This window comes from Salmo salar, chromosome ssa14, assembly GCF_905237065.1.
Source record: "Salmo salar chromosome ssa14, Ssal_v3.1, whole genome shotgun sequence".
NCBI classification, from domain to species: Eukaryota; Metazoa; Chordata; class Actinopteri; order Salmoniformes; family Salmonidae; genus Salmo; species Salmo salar.
The window spans coordinates 68,651,592-68,666,946 of record NC_059455.1 but is presented as its reverse complement, the minus strand read 5'-3'; the positions used below and the strand labels follow the sequence as shown (position 1 = coordinate 68,666,946).

The window sequence follows — 15,355 nt, the reverse complement described above, 5'->3', positions numbered from 1 at the left end:
CAGGCTTAAATTTCAGGCAGTCTTTTCAAACAGCGCTTACACTCAAAGGGAATTATCATAATTTTAACAATTCCATAGTGTTATTCCAACCTCATAATGTGGACATATATATACTGCTCAAAAAAATAAAGGGAACACTAAAATAACACATCCTAGATCTGAATGAATGAAATAATCTTATTAAATACTTTTTTCTTTACATAGTTGAATGTGCTGACAACAAAATCACACAAAAATAATCAATGGAAATCCAATTCATCAACCCATGGAGGTCTGGATTTGGAGTCACACTCAAAATTAAAGTGGAAAACCACACTACAGGCTGATCCAACTTTGATGTAATGTCCTTAAAACAAGTCAAAATGAGGCTCAGTAGTGTGTGTGGCCTCCACGTGCCTGTATGACCTCCCTACAACGCCTGGGCATGCTCCTGATGAGGTGGTGGATGGTCTCCTGAGGGATCTCCTCCCAGACCTGGACTAAAGCATCCGCCAACTCCTGGACAGTCTGTGGTGCAACGTGGCGTTGGTGGATGGAGCGAGACATGATGTCCCAGATGTGCTCAATTGGATTCAGGTCTGGGGAACGGGCGGGCCAGTCTATAGCATCAATGCCATCCTCTTGCAGGAACTGCTGACACACTCCAGCCACATGAGGTCTAGCATTGTCTTGCATTAGGAGGAACCCAGGGCCAAGCGCACCAGCATATGGTCTCACAAGGGGTCTGAGGATCTCATCTCGGTACCTAATGGCAGTCAGGCTACCTCTGGCGAGCACATGGAGGGCTGTGCGGCCCCCCAAAGAAATGCCACCCCACACCATGACTGACCCACTGCCAAACCGGTCATGCTGGAGGATGTTGCAGGCAGCAGAACGTTCACCACGGCGTCTCCAGACTCTGTCATGTCTGTCACATGTGCTCAGTGTGAACCTGCTTTCATCTGTGAAGAGCACAGGGTGCCAGTGGCGAATTTGCCAATCTTGGTGTTCTCTGGCAAATGCCAAACGTCCTGCACGGTGTTGGGCTGTAAGCACAACCCCCACCTGTGGACGTCGGGCCCTCATACCACCCTCATGGAGTCTGTTTCTGACCGTTTGAGCAGACACATGCACATTTGTGGCCTGCTGGAGGTCATTTCGCAGGGCTCTGGCAGTGCTCCTCCTGCTCCTCCTTGCACAAAGGCGGAGGTAGCGGTCCTACTGCTGGGTTGTTGCCCTCCTACGGCCTCCTCCGCGTCTCCTGATGTACTGGCCTGTCTCCTGGTAGCACCTCCATGCTCTGGACACTACACTGACAGACGCAGCAAACCTTGCCACAGCTCGCATTGATGTGCCATCCTGGATGAGCTGCACTACCTGAGCCACTTGTGTGGGTTGTAGACTCCGTCTCATGGTAACACCAGAGTGAAAGCACCGCCAGCATTCAAAAGTGACCAAAACATCAGCCAGTAAGGAACTGAGAAGTGGTCTCTGGTCACCACCTGCAGAACCACTCCTTTATTGGGGGTGTCTTGCTAATTGCCTAATTTCTTTTCAATCAGTGTTGCTTCCTAAGGGGACAGTTTGATTTCACAGAAGTGTGATTGACTTGGAGTTACATTGTGTTGTTTAAGTGTTCCCTTTATTTTTTTGAGCAGTGTATAAAACACAGGTAAATCACAATTGTGACTGCACTGGGCCTTTAAACATACAGCAGCATAACTTTACGCTTATACAACTCTGTCATATGGTAAAGAAAGCCAACTATAGCCTATAAATCTGACTGAAAATGCAGGGTGAATTACAGAAATGTGTATAAATACCGCCAAGGAGGCAGGAATAACACAAATATTCTCAGTTTATACCAATAAACCTCTTATAGAAAGTGAATGGCGCCATCTAGCATATTGCTATATATTGCATGGCATTACAAACTGCACGTCCACCCACAGTGATAGAGCGCTGAAGTGAATTGAATGTAAACAAACTACCTGAAAACTTCTCGTTCGTTGGAAATTGGGAAATGGCATGCAGTGTGGTAGAGGAGAAACCAAACTCTTCATTCATGACCCACAGGGTTTTAAAACATGCCTTTTGATTGTCATTAAACTAGAATAGATTGTCATTAACGTTAAGTTAGCATACTACTCTTTTGAAGCACTTGGTAAGTTTTCAAATGACACCAACTCTGCATATTTGAATTATTCAAACGTTCGAATGATATTCCTCAATTACTTTAAATGATGAATTTGTTGAATTTCTACAAAATATTAAATACTACATTTCATCAAATTTTTATTGAATCTTTACAAGGAATGACATCCCGTATCCCACTAGAAAGGCTTTCTAAGATACTTAATATTTGAAAAATACCTACGTTAACTTCACAATGACATCACTTTTAGAGACACCTTTGACGGGCAGATCTGGATAAATACAGGTTTACTGGCGTCTTTACATTTTCCAATAGAGAAGTATGGGAAGAGTCTTTCATTGAATGTGTCTTTGTGAGTGTAGATTTGGGACATGTCACAGGGGTCATAGAAGGACAATCATCCCCCCCCATGCGGTATTCTAGTTGCACCATAATCATTTGGGGTCTGCTCTTCAGAGCAAGAAGCTTAGCCTCTGGATCTGTATACTCACTATTTTCCAAACCTAGAGCCCAGATTCCATATTTTGGTTTTGTGAATGTCCTATCTTTTCTGTTGATTGACTCTTTAGCCACACCCACACTGGGTGGTTCCCCACATCCACCTCCCAGCTGTGCTTTCCTGAGGTGAACCCTTCAGAATCCAAAACGTTTGCGTTAAACGTGCATCGATCCGGATTATCTGTCAGCTTCTGCTGCGTGCCTGTGTTTCACACACTGGTCAGATCATCAGACAAAGTGAGAAAGCTGGGAGAAATATTGGGGTCCAGAATCACAGGAGATTAAAGATAAGGAAATACGCTGTCAGTTCCATATAGTGTATAACTTTCTTTGGTATAGCTACATCATGAAAACTGACTATAATGACAAGTTGTGACACAAATAAAATGTTATGTTTAACCTACTCTATCAATGACAATACATTTACATTTTACATTTAAGTCATTTAGCAGACGCTCTTATCCAGAGCGACTTACAAATTGGTGCATTCACCTTATGAGATCCAGTGGAACAACCACTTTACAATAGTGCATCTAAATCTTTTAGGGGGGGGGGGGTTAGAAGGATTACTTTGTCCTATCCCAGGTATTCATATTAATCACAAACATATTCTCTTTTCAGTGTTACTCACTGTGGTTAACAATCACCAGCATCTTCTCCCAGAGTCTAAATTTGAGGTTACCCAGGACTTTTTTGGCCACATGTATGAGCACTCCCGATATAATCTTTGGATTCTGTGGTGTGCACTGCAGCTGGGCCCGACAACTATAAAGGATAATAATGGGTGAGTGTTTACTTACATTGTAAGGAGTCACTGGACAAGGAAAGTGTCCTAACCTGTAATGTTAGCATTTTAACCAAAAAACAATGGAAATCAATGAACCCGATATCAACATGTTTTAAATCAATGCCCAAATCATCTCAGAGATACTTCAAACCAAGTCATTGAGCTACACAATCCTTTCAGGTAGTTTGGTTTGTTTATAATTGTACTTACTGTCCATATGGTTTTTGATCAAATTAGGAGTAGCACTTATCAATTAAGAGTATGCTTTGATTTATTGCTAATCCAATATGGCCGCTTGATTTCGAATTTCTGCTCGATCATTGCATTCATTCACGATGCACATTGGTGTGTTCCAGTACAATTGTACTCGAGTTGAGCTTGGCACCAAGCTTCTTCCAGCAATTCATGAACACCATCCATTAACATTTTGAGATGGGATTTTTAGGCCATATCGTTTATGTGTAAGAAGAGTCAGTTCTCTATATCAGTAACAAACAGATTCTGTATGATATTTGGGAAATAAAAGACATTGGACTTTCCTCATTTGGATGCTTTTGTAGCTCTAGCAATGATAAGAAAAAACCCACAATTCTAATGATATTATGCTAGAATATAGTCAAGAATACATTGGAATATCCTATGGAGATAACCGATTGATTATACCTTAGACAAGAAAACAAATCTGAAGCCATCATCATAATGGATCCTATCTCAACAGCTGCAGCAATGTCCCTCTATTTTAATCAGCACCAGCTCTTTTGGGGGAATGGTTATCCACAATCATACTGATTGCACTGCATATTGTTGTGGTGATAAGATTATCTAATCCTTACCCTCAAACTGAACTGCAAGCATTGCATGTCTGTTTTCCTAACTAACAGATGCCACATGCAATGTTTGTAATCTAGTTTTGGGATTACTGTGTACATACCTTCAGAAAGCGCAAATCCTGCTTTAGCTCTTGTTCCAAAGTAGTGATACTCTTTGTAAGAGGTGAGATTTGGTCGTGAATGATCTTAATTTCTGTGGTCATAGTATCTTTCTTCTGCTCCTCTTCCTTCCTCAGTTCACCTAGTCTGGCCTCTTCATCTCTCAGAAACTGGTGGAGCTTCTCAAACTCCAACTTTATCTGCCTCTCAGTGTCCACCAATTGTGTCTATGACAATGAAGCATCTTAATTAACGAAAATACATGGTTGGGGCTGGAAATATCATGATTTTGGTAGAAAGGTAGAAAACTAGAAGAATACATTGAACATTTTAGAACAATTAATAGAAAACACACATTTTAAAAGCGCAAAGCAAAGAAGTATGTTCAATTTATTTCAGATAAAGGACTATATTTGTATTTTATTTTTGGTCTTCAATTTACAATACACTTACCTTTGTGTGTTGAATAATATGCTTATATTTCCTCTCACTCCATAATATCTTACGCTTGTCCTGCAGAAACTTTAGGTCCAGCTTCAGCTTTTCCTGTTTGACATTGTATGGGTTGTTAATATAGCCATATAGCGTACAACTACATTCACAAAACTACATTCACATTCACTGGTCACTTCATATACTGTTTACATATTGTTTCTAACTAAATATGTACAGTATGTACTGTATTTTAGACACAGCTCATCCTAATATACAGAGCCAGAAAGTATTCACACTCCTTGACTTTTTCCACATTTTGTTATGTTATAGCCTTAATTTAAAATGTATTACATTGAGATTTTGTGTCACTGGCCTACACACAATACCCCCCTTTTTTTGTTGTTGACATTTTGACAAATTAATGAAATATGAAAAGCTTTCTTGTGTCAGTAAATATTCACCCCTTTGTTATGGCAAGCCTTAACAATTCACATAATAAGTTGCATGGACTCACTCTGTGTGCAATAATACTAGTGTTTAACATGATTTTTGAAATGACTACCTCTGTACACCACACATACAATTATAAGGTCCCTCAGTCGAGCAGTGAACTTCAAACACAGAGTCAACCACAAAGACGAGGGAGGTTTTACAATGCCTCGCAAAGAAGGGCACCTATTGGTAGATGGGTAAAAATTTAAAAAAGCAAACATTGAATATCCCTTTGAGCATGGTGAAGTTATTATTTACACTTTGGATGGTGTATCAATACACCCAGTTACTACCGAAGAGGAAGAAAACTGCTCAGGGTTTTCACCATGAGGCCAATAGTGACTTTTAAACGTTATAGAGTTTCATCGCTGTGATTGGTGAAGGATGGATCAACAACATTGTAGTTACTCCACAATACTAACCTAAATGACAGAGTGAAAAGAAGAAAGCTTGTACAGAAAACAAATATTCCAAAACATGCATCCTGTTTGCAATAAGGCACTAAAGTAAAACTGCAAAAAATGTGACAAAGAAATTAACTTTATGTCCTGTACACAAAGCACTATGTTTGGGGCAAAACTCCCCATAACACATCAATGAGTACCACTCTTCATATTTTCAAGCATGATGGTGGCTGCATCATGTTATGGGTATGCTTGTCATTGGCAAGGACTAGGGAGGTTTTTTTTAGGACAAAAAAACAGAATAGAGCTAAGCACAGGCTAAATCAAAGAGGAACATCTGGTTCAGTCTGCTTTTCAACAGACACTGTGTCACGTTGGTAACAAAGATTCGGGAGACAGGCGCAGGAATGCGTAATATGGTTTTTATTCAGCCCCAAATTATGGTGTGCCGTGTAAAGACACGGGGATGAAGACCAAACAAACACGGGCATCTGTAAACTGCTTTCTACAAATTGCAAATCCAATCCGACAAAACCAAAAGAGCTAGCTGTGTTTTTCTTCTGCACGTTGTCTGTCCCATTGCCGACTATCTGCCCACAGATTTTCAGGGACACGCACATGCCTCGAATCAGGCCTTGTTAAAGCTCATTAGCATCTTGGATGGGGATGGTATAGAGGCTTTCTGACGGTCATGGGTCTGTGCAACTTCCATAACAGCAACCCCTCAATATTTTTCACCGGCCCGCCACACACTCTGGGGACTGGGTAGGTAGGGACTGGAGGGGACAACAATCAACATGTTGAATTGGAAAAGGCCACCACTCAAGGTGGTCCCTGAACACACTGCTGGGACAGCAGGCGCTGCTTGGCTACTGGCAGTTTTTCAGGGTGTTTTAGCTTTAGAAGTTAAACTTATAAAAGTGAAAGTGAAACTAAAGAACCCAGAGGACTGCCAATCGTGTGCAACTGCAGCCCGCAATTTGGAGCGTTTATGCATGTGGGAATTCCTGCACCGTTTCTTCCTCTTTTGGAAAGTCCCTGAAATGTAGACAGCCTCCTTTTCATAAGTCAAGGATAGAATGTTTCATTTTTACTCTGGTTGTTTGCCTAAACGGAGAGACATACAGTCCATCTGGTTAATTTGCAGGTAAGTTGGTCAAGGACCTGATTCCCTTCTGTGTGTTAATTGCGCAGTGTGCCTGTTGTACTGTTAAACATATAGCTAGCTGACATTAAAAGCACAATCCTTGATTCGTTTTTCAGTCAAATGGTGGCCCGCCTTTTTTTTGCTATAAAGCTGAAGGACGGGGCTGGAGAATGTACATTCTTAGATAAAGCTATGGAGGGTAGACCATGAGATAAAAGTTATATTAAAATAGTGCTTTCAAACTATACATTGTTTGTTTACAAAGATATTGTTTGCAAACATTGAAACAACTTTATGGGTTATGATGGATTAAGACAGCTGTACTGAGCTCATGAGGCATTTCTAAGTTATATGATTTTAGAATAAGTGGGTATGTTTAACTGTCCATTGAACAGCTTTAAATAATATAAAAATACACCTTTGACCATTTAGTAGCTTTGATTTAAATAGCAAGGCCACATGGCAAGCTTGAAGTTGGTTCCAGCTTTTACTTTCAGGTCCATCTAGTACTTTCAAGTACAATCTGTTATACTTTCGTTTCCAGCTTGTACTTTCTGAGATAAGACATCTTGGAAAGTACAATCTGGAACTGAAAGTAAAAGCTGGAACAAACCTCAAGCTTGCCATGAGGCCTTGCTAATTAAATAGGTGTACAGAGTGGAGGGTGAGTGACATTTGCCAACCTACTCAGGAGTATGATGGCTCAAAACCACACATAATGTGTAAAAATATATTTGTTTAACATTTTGAAACAATGTCACACCAACATCTTAAGTCTGGTTCTGCTGTCACCTTTCTTGGCCATGTGGCTTGACCATACAGGAAGGCCTCTGCCCTGGCTGTATAACCAGGGCAGAGGCTGTCCTGTATGGTCAAGCCACATGGCCAGGAAAGGTATCAGCAGAACCAGACTTAGGATTTTGATGTTTTTCTTTTAACCTTGCACATTACTTATTTATGTCTTTCCTATCAGGAGTCTTTCCTACCAAACCTCCTGGGTGTCATCATGAGTGTGGTAACATCCAGTCTATCAGGTGATCAGGAGAAGAAGCTGCTTTCTCTGTTCGGCCATGTCAGACTCAGTCTGCTCTACAAAGCCAGTGTCCAAGGCTACACGGCAGCTGCCTTTCACGCACGCTGCAACAGCCAGGGACCCACTGTAGTCGCTGCCTACAACAAGGCTGGCTTCCTGTTTGGAGCATACACCAGCAAAGACTACACTCAGAACGGACAGCCTATTAATGACGACAAAGCCTTCCTCTACAGCATCAATGACGAAAGAAAACATCCACTGCGTGTGTCTAGTGCCAATGGCCAGTATGGTTTCACAGATGAAAACACTGGCCCGAATTTTGGTGCCTTGGTGTTTCTGTTCAATGACACAGCTACAGTCCAATATAACGCAGGGAACAGCTACAACTTTGATGCAGCACATATGCATGGCGACGACCTGCAGCTGACTGAATGTGAGGTGTACAGAGTGGAGGGTGAGTGACATTTACATACCTACTTAGGAGTATGGCGGCTCCTAACCTGTCACGTCCTGACCAGTAAAAGGGTAATTTGTCATGGTAATATGGTCAGGGCGTGGCAGGGGGTGTTGTTTCTGTGTGTTTTGGGGTTTGTTTGTTTCCAGGGGATATGTTCTAGTTTTCTTTATCTATGTGTGGCCAGGTATGGCTTCCAATCAGAGGCAGGTGGCTTTCGTTGTCTCTGATTGGAAGCCATACTTAGGCAGCCTGTTTTTCCTGTGTTTTTGTAGGTGGTTGCTTTCTGTATAGTCTGTGTACCTTGCAGAACTGTTGATTGTCGGTTTGTTATTTTCGTTTAAGTGTTCACTCTCTTTAATAAATTACGAAGATGAGCACTATACCCGCTGCGTTTTGGGTCACCTTTCATCGACGCCTGTGACATAACCGCAGAAGATATTTCAGTGCACAATCTTGTTTTACATTTTGAAACAATGTCACACCTACATGTCTACGGTTGTTGTAATAACAAACATATGTTTTAAAGATGCTACACATTCTATTTTTATTTTTGCATTGTTATTTAAAAGAAAATCCATAATATAGTAATAGTGGAATTATAGTGCTTCACAGTATTACTTACCCACCAGTGTTGTGATATTCTCCTATTGATTTCTCCCACCGGAGCGGCATCTGTTGTCAAAATGGGAAGGCCGTTCTGACTTTGTGACTGTATTATCTAGTGGAAATCGCTCTAACATTTCCTGGTTGCTAAAATTCTACACTGTTCACTCCATTTCACTTTATGATAGAAATCAAGCACTGAATAGTGTAGGGAATAATTGTACCATCTAAATCACTTTGAAATATCTTTTCAATAACAACAAGCGTCGCTTTTACAGAAGTTTAAAGCTGGTGAACCAAAACCGAAGATTAAAGGCTCAAGCGCGAGTCTCCGCCATGTTACGGGAAATGGGATGCGGAGAAGGGGAGATTTGTTTTGAATGAAGCCTAGTGCTGTTGCAATTCACCTAGCACTAGGCTGCATTCAAAACAAATTTCTTTGTGAAACACTATCATTCCACTATTACTGCAGATATATTCTGGACATTTTCTGAATTGACTATGCCCAAAATGTTTAAATAATCCTACCTTTGTAAAAGATAATTCAAACTAATTTCTCCCCATTCAGACTTGGGAGGTTGTTTGACAAAGCCTTGGAGAAACATGCAGTGGACCTCTGAGTATGTAATGCTGACTTTAAGCATAACCATAAACACACACACACACACACACACACACACACACACACACACACACACACACACACACACACACACACACACACACACACACACTACATTACATTACATTGTGCTTAACTATCCCTGCACCTTTCTGACTTTCCAGGAGGAAACGGCAGTTGATGGAGAAAATCAAGAAATATAAGCCTGATGTCAAGTCAGTGAGTCAGGCCCGGGTTCTCCTCGTGGGTCCTGTTGGGGCTGGCAAGTCCAGCTTCTTCAACTCTGTCAACTCTATCTTCAGAGGAAACATGACCAGTCAGGCCATCTGTGGCAGCGCAGGCACCAGCCTGACCACCCAGGTAATATGTGTGTGTGTGTGTGTGTGCATGGGTGGGTGCTTTCTTATGTCAGTTTGACCAGGTACCACATCTAATGTGTGTGTTGATTGTGTATGTGTGTGTTGGTCCCGTGCCATTGGCGTGTATTAATGGATGCCAAGGGTTAGCCAGGCTTCTCCCAAAAATTGACCAAGGAAAAAAATTAACAAAATACTGTATCTTTCATCTTTCTGTGTTTAATACATTTCCTTCACTTCGCAAGAGGCCAAAATAACTAAAATTGTCCCTTTCCTAAATTAGCCATGGGTGGAGATAGGGATTTGGACTTGTGGTTTTACATCATTCTCTGTACTGGCCAATGATTATAACGGTGATTCTGATCCAACCATGAATACAGACATTGTGTCCCTGGCCTGAGAGGATGGAAGTTCAATATGTACCTAAATGTAGTAGCAGGCTAATGATGTTAACAATCTGGCCTGGTACATCGTTGCCCATGAAAGGAAGTTAGGCTAGGTAGCAAGCATTTTAGCCAGGTAGCCTAGGGCAACAAAAAACTAAGTGTGTACTGTATGATAGAGTCATAGACCGTTTAGGCAACATGAAAGAGGAGGATGGTATTGGAGTTTCTCTACAAGTAGGGTAAGTCAACGTGTTTTTTCTACTTGCACGTACACACACACAAATCACTAGGCTACGATGGACATCCACATCATATTTAGCTTATGTTGATTGGACTAAATCGTTTTTTGTTATCTTTTAGTTGTCGCTGTGTTAGACTAAACATAGGTGATTAGATTGTTAAAATGTTGAAGTTGAAATGGTGTTGGAATAGTGGAGGCAGTGCCTGTTTTCTTTGTGACTTGCGGTAACTCTCCACGGTTCTAAATCAAGAGATGTTTAGTAGTCTGAAAATGTCAGAAACATTAACTTACTCGACTATGCTGTAGGTCTTGTAACTGTTTGTTATATACAATATGCTATGTGGACTTCACCAGACAGAGGTTGCTCTCCGGTTTTGTGATGAAACGAAGGTGTGGTTGAATTTATTCTGCCACTGTGTCTTCTTATTGTCTCGACCTTAGACCTATATATCACGGTGTCAAGGCACATGAACTAACAGGTTATAGAGCAAACAACGCAATTATCACAATACATAGGTTGTAATATGGCTTTTTTTCCCCTGGCTTGGCTTCCCCAGGGATTTTACCCACGTGCCACTATTGCCAACCACCCAGGTGCGTGCTGACTGTCTTATCTTTCCCTAGTTCCGTACCTTCACCATCAAGTCGGGGAAGCATGGTGAGCCTATACCCCTGATCCTGTGTGACACCATGGGACTGGAGGAGGCGTCAGGAGCTGGCTTGGACATGGAGGACTTAGTCAGCATTTACAAAGGCCACGTTCAGGACCGTTACCAGGTATGCAGACTTGTCTGGAGGAACAACGCAAACTAGCAGTAGGAGAGAATACACCATTGATCAAATCTAACCAACCAAAAAACCATCCTCCATGTTTGTCATTTATAGTTTAATCCCATGACGCCCTTGAGTGAAGATGTACCTGGGTATCGTAAGCATGTCAGTCTGAAGGATCAGATCCACTGTGTAGTGTACGTGGTGGACGCCTGCAGAGTCTCTCTGTTGTCTGCCAAAATTGTGGAGAAGTTTGCCGCCATTCGCAAGAAGACCAATCAGATAGGTGAGTGAATGGTGGACAATATGTTTTGAAAAGGGGCAGTCAGTGTCAAATCAATGAACCTTCTTATAATTGACATATTTGTACATACTGTTATATTGTATATACTTATAAAGCGTGTCATAGAGCATTATGAAACTGTACAATAAAATAAAAACGCACAAGAGGATGTGGATATCATTTGCATGAATGTTGTATATTGTGATTATAAGGGGCATTGTGTGATTTATTGCTTTTTTCTACAGTTTCATAATGCTCTATGAATATGAGGTGCTTTCAACTCCTGTTCCTAAAGAAATATGGAACACCTTCTTAGGAAGAAACATGTAGAAAAGGCCCATGGAGTTGGTGGAATAATCCTTTAATTCATTGCCACTTACTCAGCTGGGCCAGGGGCGCTTTAATTAGGTCAGGTGGAAATGTCCGACAGATCTCAACTCCATAAAAGGAGGAAATCGCCATCGCCTGATCGCGCTGCTTTCTCTTCCTTAACTCCGTCTAATCCAGAAGTTCTGTGCGTCCAGGAATCCACCACAGACTACTCAGTAAATATACCACTTTATGGTTAAAGGTATTCCTGCCTCAGTCTCATCCATTCCTCTGTCACCTGACCCGTGACCACCTGTTCACCCTCACTGTCAGTCATCCTACCTGTCCAGCTACCCACACAGATTCCACTAATCTTTCAAAACACTTCATTAGAAGGTGCTTCAAGTGTGTATCCTATTTCAGTGGGTAACTCTGTATTGAATACTCTCCTATTTAAACATCCTGACATATTCATTTTCTTGTTCTGCATGTTTGTCCTAGGTATTCCCCAACTGGTGATAATGACCAAAGTGGACGAGGCCTGCCCCCTAGTGTCAGAAGAGCTGCAGAATGTTTATATGAGCCATTACATACAAAGGAAGGTGAGCCTTTTGACTCATTTTATTTAATTGTCATTGCCAATCTTAAATCCTACCCTCCTTAATGTCTCTTACGTCTTGCGCAGATTGTTATTTATGTATATAAAAGTAAGTGGTCAACCACACTGCATTTGGTGTGTGTGTCCGTGTTTCAGATCCAGGAGTTGAGTGCATCCCTGGGCATTCCTGTGTCCGGTATTCTGCCAGTGAAGAACTACAGCCACGAGCTGGAGCTGAATCAGAACACTGATCTCCTGCTACTCAGTGCTCTGGATCAGATGTTGAACTATGCTGACAGCTTCTTCGAAAACCAGCCTGAAGAGGAAAAGGAAGAGCTCTAACCCTCTTCACAGTCCCACAGTCAAGTGTCAATACTCTGATGACAAAAATGTTTTCTTGCCATCCCATATTATTTTGTAACTGTGTAAGATATCCATATTGTTTTGGTACATGTTATCATGCAAGTGGACATTATCATACTTTTTTTGTGGATATTATAACACATTGCTCTTTCTTACTGCTGCCTTTACTTAGACAAAAAATGTTTGTGACCTTTTCACGTAACATGAAAAACACCTAGCCCTAATGTTCCTTTAACATCTTAATTCAGTTTGTGATAGAGCTTTGATGTGACAGTGCAAAGCAAACTCAAGGTCGCATTTGCCTTCTTTCAATCAGTAGTAACGTACCTAAACAATGCATGCATGTACCAATGCAAACGGACTGTTCCCCAATTGAGTAAAGGGTTAAAGGGTGGGGCCTAGTGAATAATCTTCTGACAAAGCAACTCTACCTGTGGACTGTTCGAAGCGTGGGAAAATAATCAATTTACTGTCTCTATAAGCAAATGTCTATTGTATGCAAGTGCCCCAGAGCACAGTAAAGTTGCATCACTGTAATTTGAAAGCATTGTTTATGTAGAGAGTTTTACCGTAATATCGTATGTTATTAATTCTATTCTTGGTAACGCTTTAGGCATGGGTGATGACACAATGCACTGCATTGTTGGTTGATTGACAAATTGAGTTGTTGTCCAGAGGACGATATATTGCCTTTCTATGGCTCCTGTCACCATATTCACTGAACTAGGATAAGACTCAACATGACCAATTCATAGTGCCACAGTGTGTGCATTCAAAAACAATAAACATAAAACATGAGATAAATAGTGCGATAAAGAGGTGCGTTTTGAAGCCACCTGGTGGCATTGCGAAAAGGGCCGTGGTTACTATACTGCAATAGTTTGGAGTCCTTGGAGTTACTACTGTAAATTGGAAAGTAAACAAAAACACTGTACTGAAAGGACTTATTTGACAGGTGTTTTCAAGATGGTGTCTCGGCATGGTATGTAATTATGATATTTCACACATTCCTAAACCACTAAAATCATCTCTCACAGATGCATGTGCACACATATACACACACACAGGTAGTTTCACGTTTGTGGTTATTTGTTTCATATATAATGTTTCCTATATTGTTCAATACATTGATCCAATCCCATTTCCTGCTGTGCATTCTTGAGATGTTACATGCAGTACGAATAATAAAGATGACAAACAAAAGTTTCCTCTGAGCTTGGTCAAATGAGAACAAATTACATTTGATGCTAATTTTGGACAGACTGATCTTATTATTAGATTATCTAATCCTTACCCTCAAACTGAACTGCAAGCATTGCATGTCTGTTTTCCTAACTAACAGATGCCACATGCAATGTTTGTAATCTAGTTTTGGGATTACTGTGTACATACCTTCAGAAAGCGCAAATCCTGCTTTAGCTCTTGTTCCAAAGTAGTGATACTCTTTGTAAGAGGTGAGATTTGGTCGTGAATGATCTTAATTTCTGTGGTCATAGTATCTTTCTTCTGCTCCTCTTCCTTCCTCAGTTCACCTAGTCTGGCCTCTTCATCTCTCAGAAACTGGTGGAGCTTCTCAAACTCCAACTTTATCTGCCTCTCAGTGTCCACCAATTGTGTCTATGACAATGAAGCATCTTAATTAACGAAAATACATGGTTGGGGCTGGAAATATCATGATTTTGGTAGAAAGGTAGAAAACTAGAAGAATACATTGAACATTTTAGAACAATTAATAGAAAACACACATTTTAAAAGCGCAAAGCAAAGAAGTATGTTCAATTTATTTCAGATAAAGGACTATATTTGTATTTTATTTTTGGTCTTCAATTTACAATACACTTACCTTTGTGTGTTGAATAATATGCTTATATTTCCTCTCACTCCATAATATCTTACGCTTGTCCTGCAGAAACTTTAGGTCCAGCTTCAGCTTTTCCTGTTTGACATTGTATGGGTTGTTAATATAGCCATATAGCGTACAACTACATTCACAAAACTACATTCACATTCACTGGTCACTTCATATACTGTTTACATATTGTTTCTAACTAAATATGTACAGTATGTACTGTATTTTAGACACAGCTCATCCTAATATACAGAGCCAGAAAGTATTCACACTCCTTGACTTTTTCCACATTTTGTTATGTTATAGCCTTAATTTAAAATGTATTACATTGAGATTTTGTGTCACTGGCCTACACACAATACCCCCCTTTTTGTTGTTGTTGACATTTTGACAAATTAATGAAATATGAAAAGCTTTCTTGTGTCAGTAAATATTCACCCCTTTGTTATGGCAAGCCTTAACAATTCACATAATAAGTTGCATGGACTCACTCTGTGTGCAATAATACTAGTGTTTAACATGATTTTTGAAATGACTACCTCTGTACACCACACATACAATTATAAGGTCCCTCAGTCGAGCAGTGAACTTCAAACACAGAGTCAACCACAAAGACGAGGGAGGTTTTACAATGCCTCGCAAAGAAGGGCACCTATTG

At 40.7% G+C, this 15,355-nt stretch overlaps 1 protein-coding gene across 2 annotated transcripts; it reads left to right on the top strand.

Annotated features, from left to right (window-relative positions):
• The first annotated feature begins 6,785 nt into the window (after positions 1–6,785).
• Positions 6,786–14,054, top strand: ifi44 (Interferon-induced protein 44). 2 transcript variants are annotated; one of them, NM_001140400.1, is given in 8 exon segments: positions 6,786–6,826; positions 7,800–8,313; positions 9,488–9,539; positions 9,706–9,901; positions 11,149–11,301; positions 11,410–11,581; positions 12,389–12,489; positions 12,642–14,051. In NM_001140400.1, coding segments are annotated over 7 exon segments (1,341 nt in total). In that variant the 5' UTR covers positions 6,786–6,826; positions 7,800–7,832; the 3' UTR covers positions 12,828–14,051.
• The last annotated feature ends 1,301 nt before the right edge of the window (positions 14,055–15,355 follow it).

Bases quoted from the DNA above. Each gene is read 5' to 3' on its own strand.
- ifi44 (XM_045693614.1), top strand. The intron at 11,302-11,409 runs GTATGCAGACTT...TGTCATTTATAG, and splicing joins ACGTTCAGGACCGTTACCAG to TTTAATCCCATGACGCCCTT. The intron at 12,490-12,641 runs GTGAGCCTTTTG...TCCGTGTTTCAG, and splicing joins GCCATTACATACAAAGGAAG to ATCCAGGAGTTGAGTGCATC.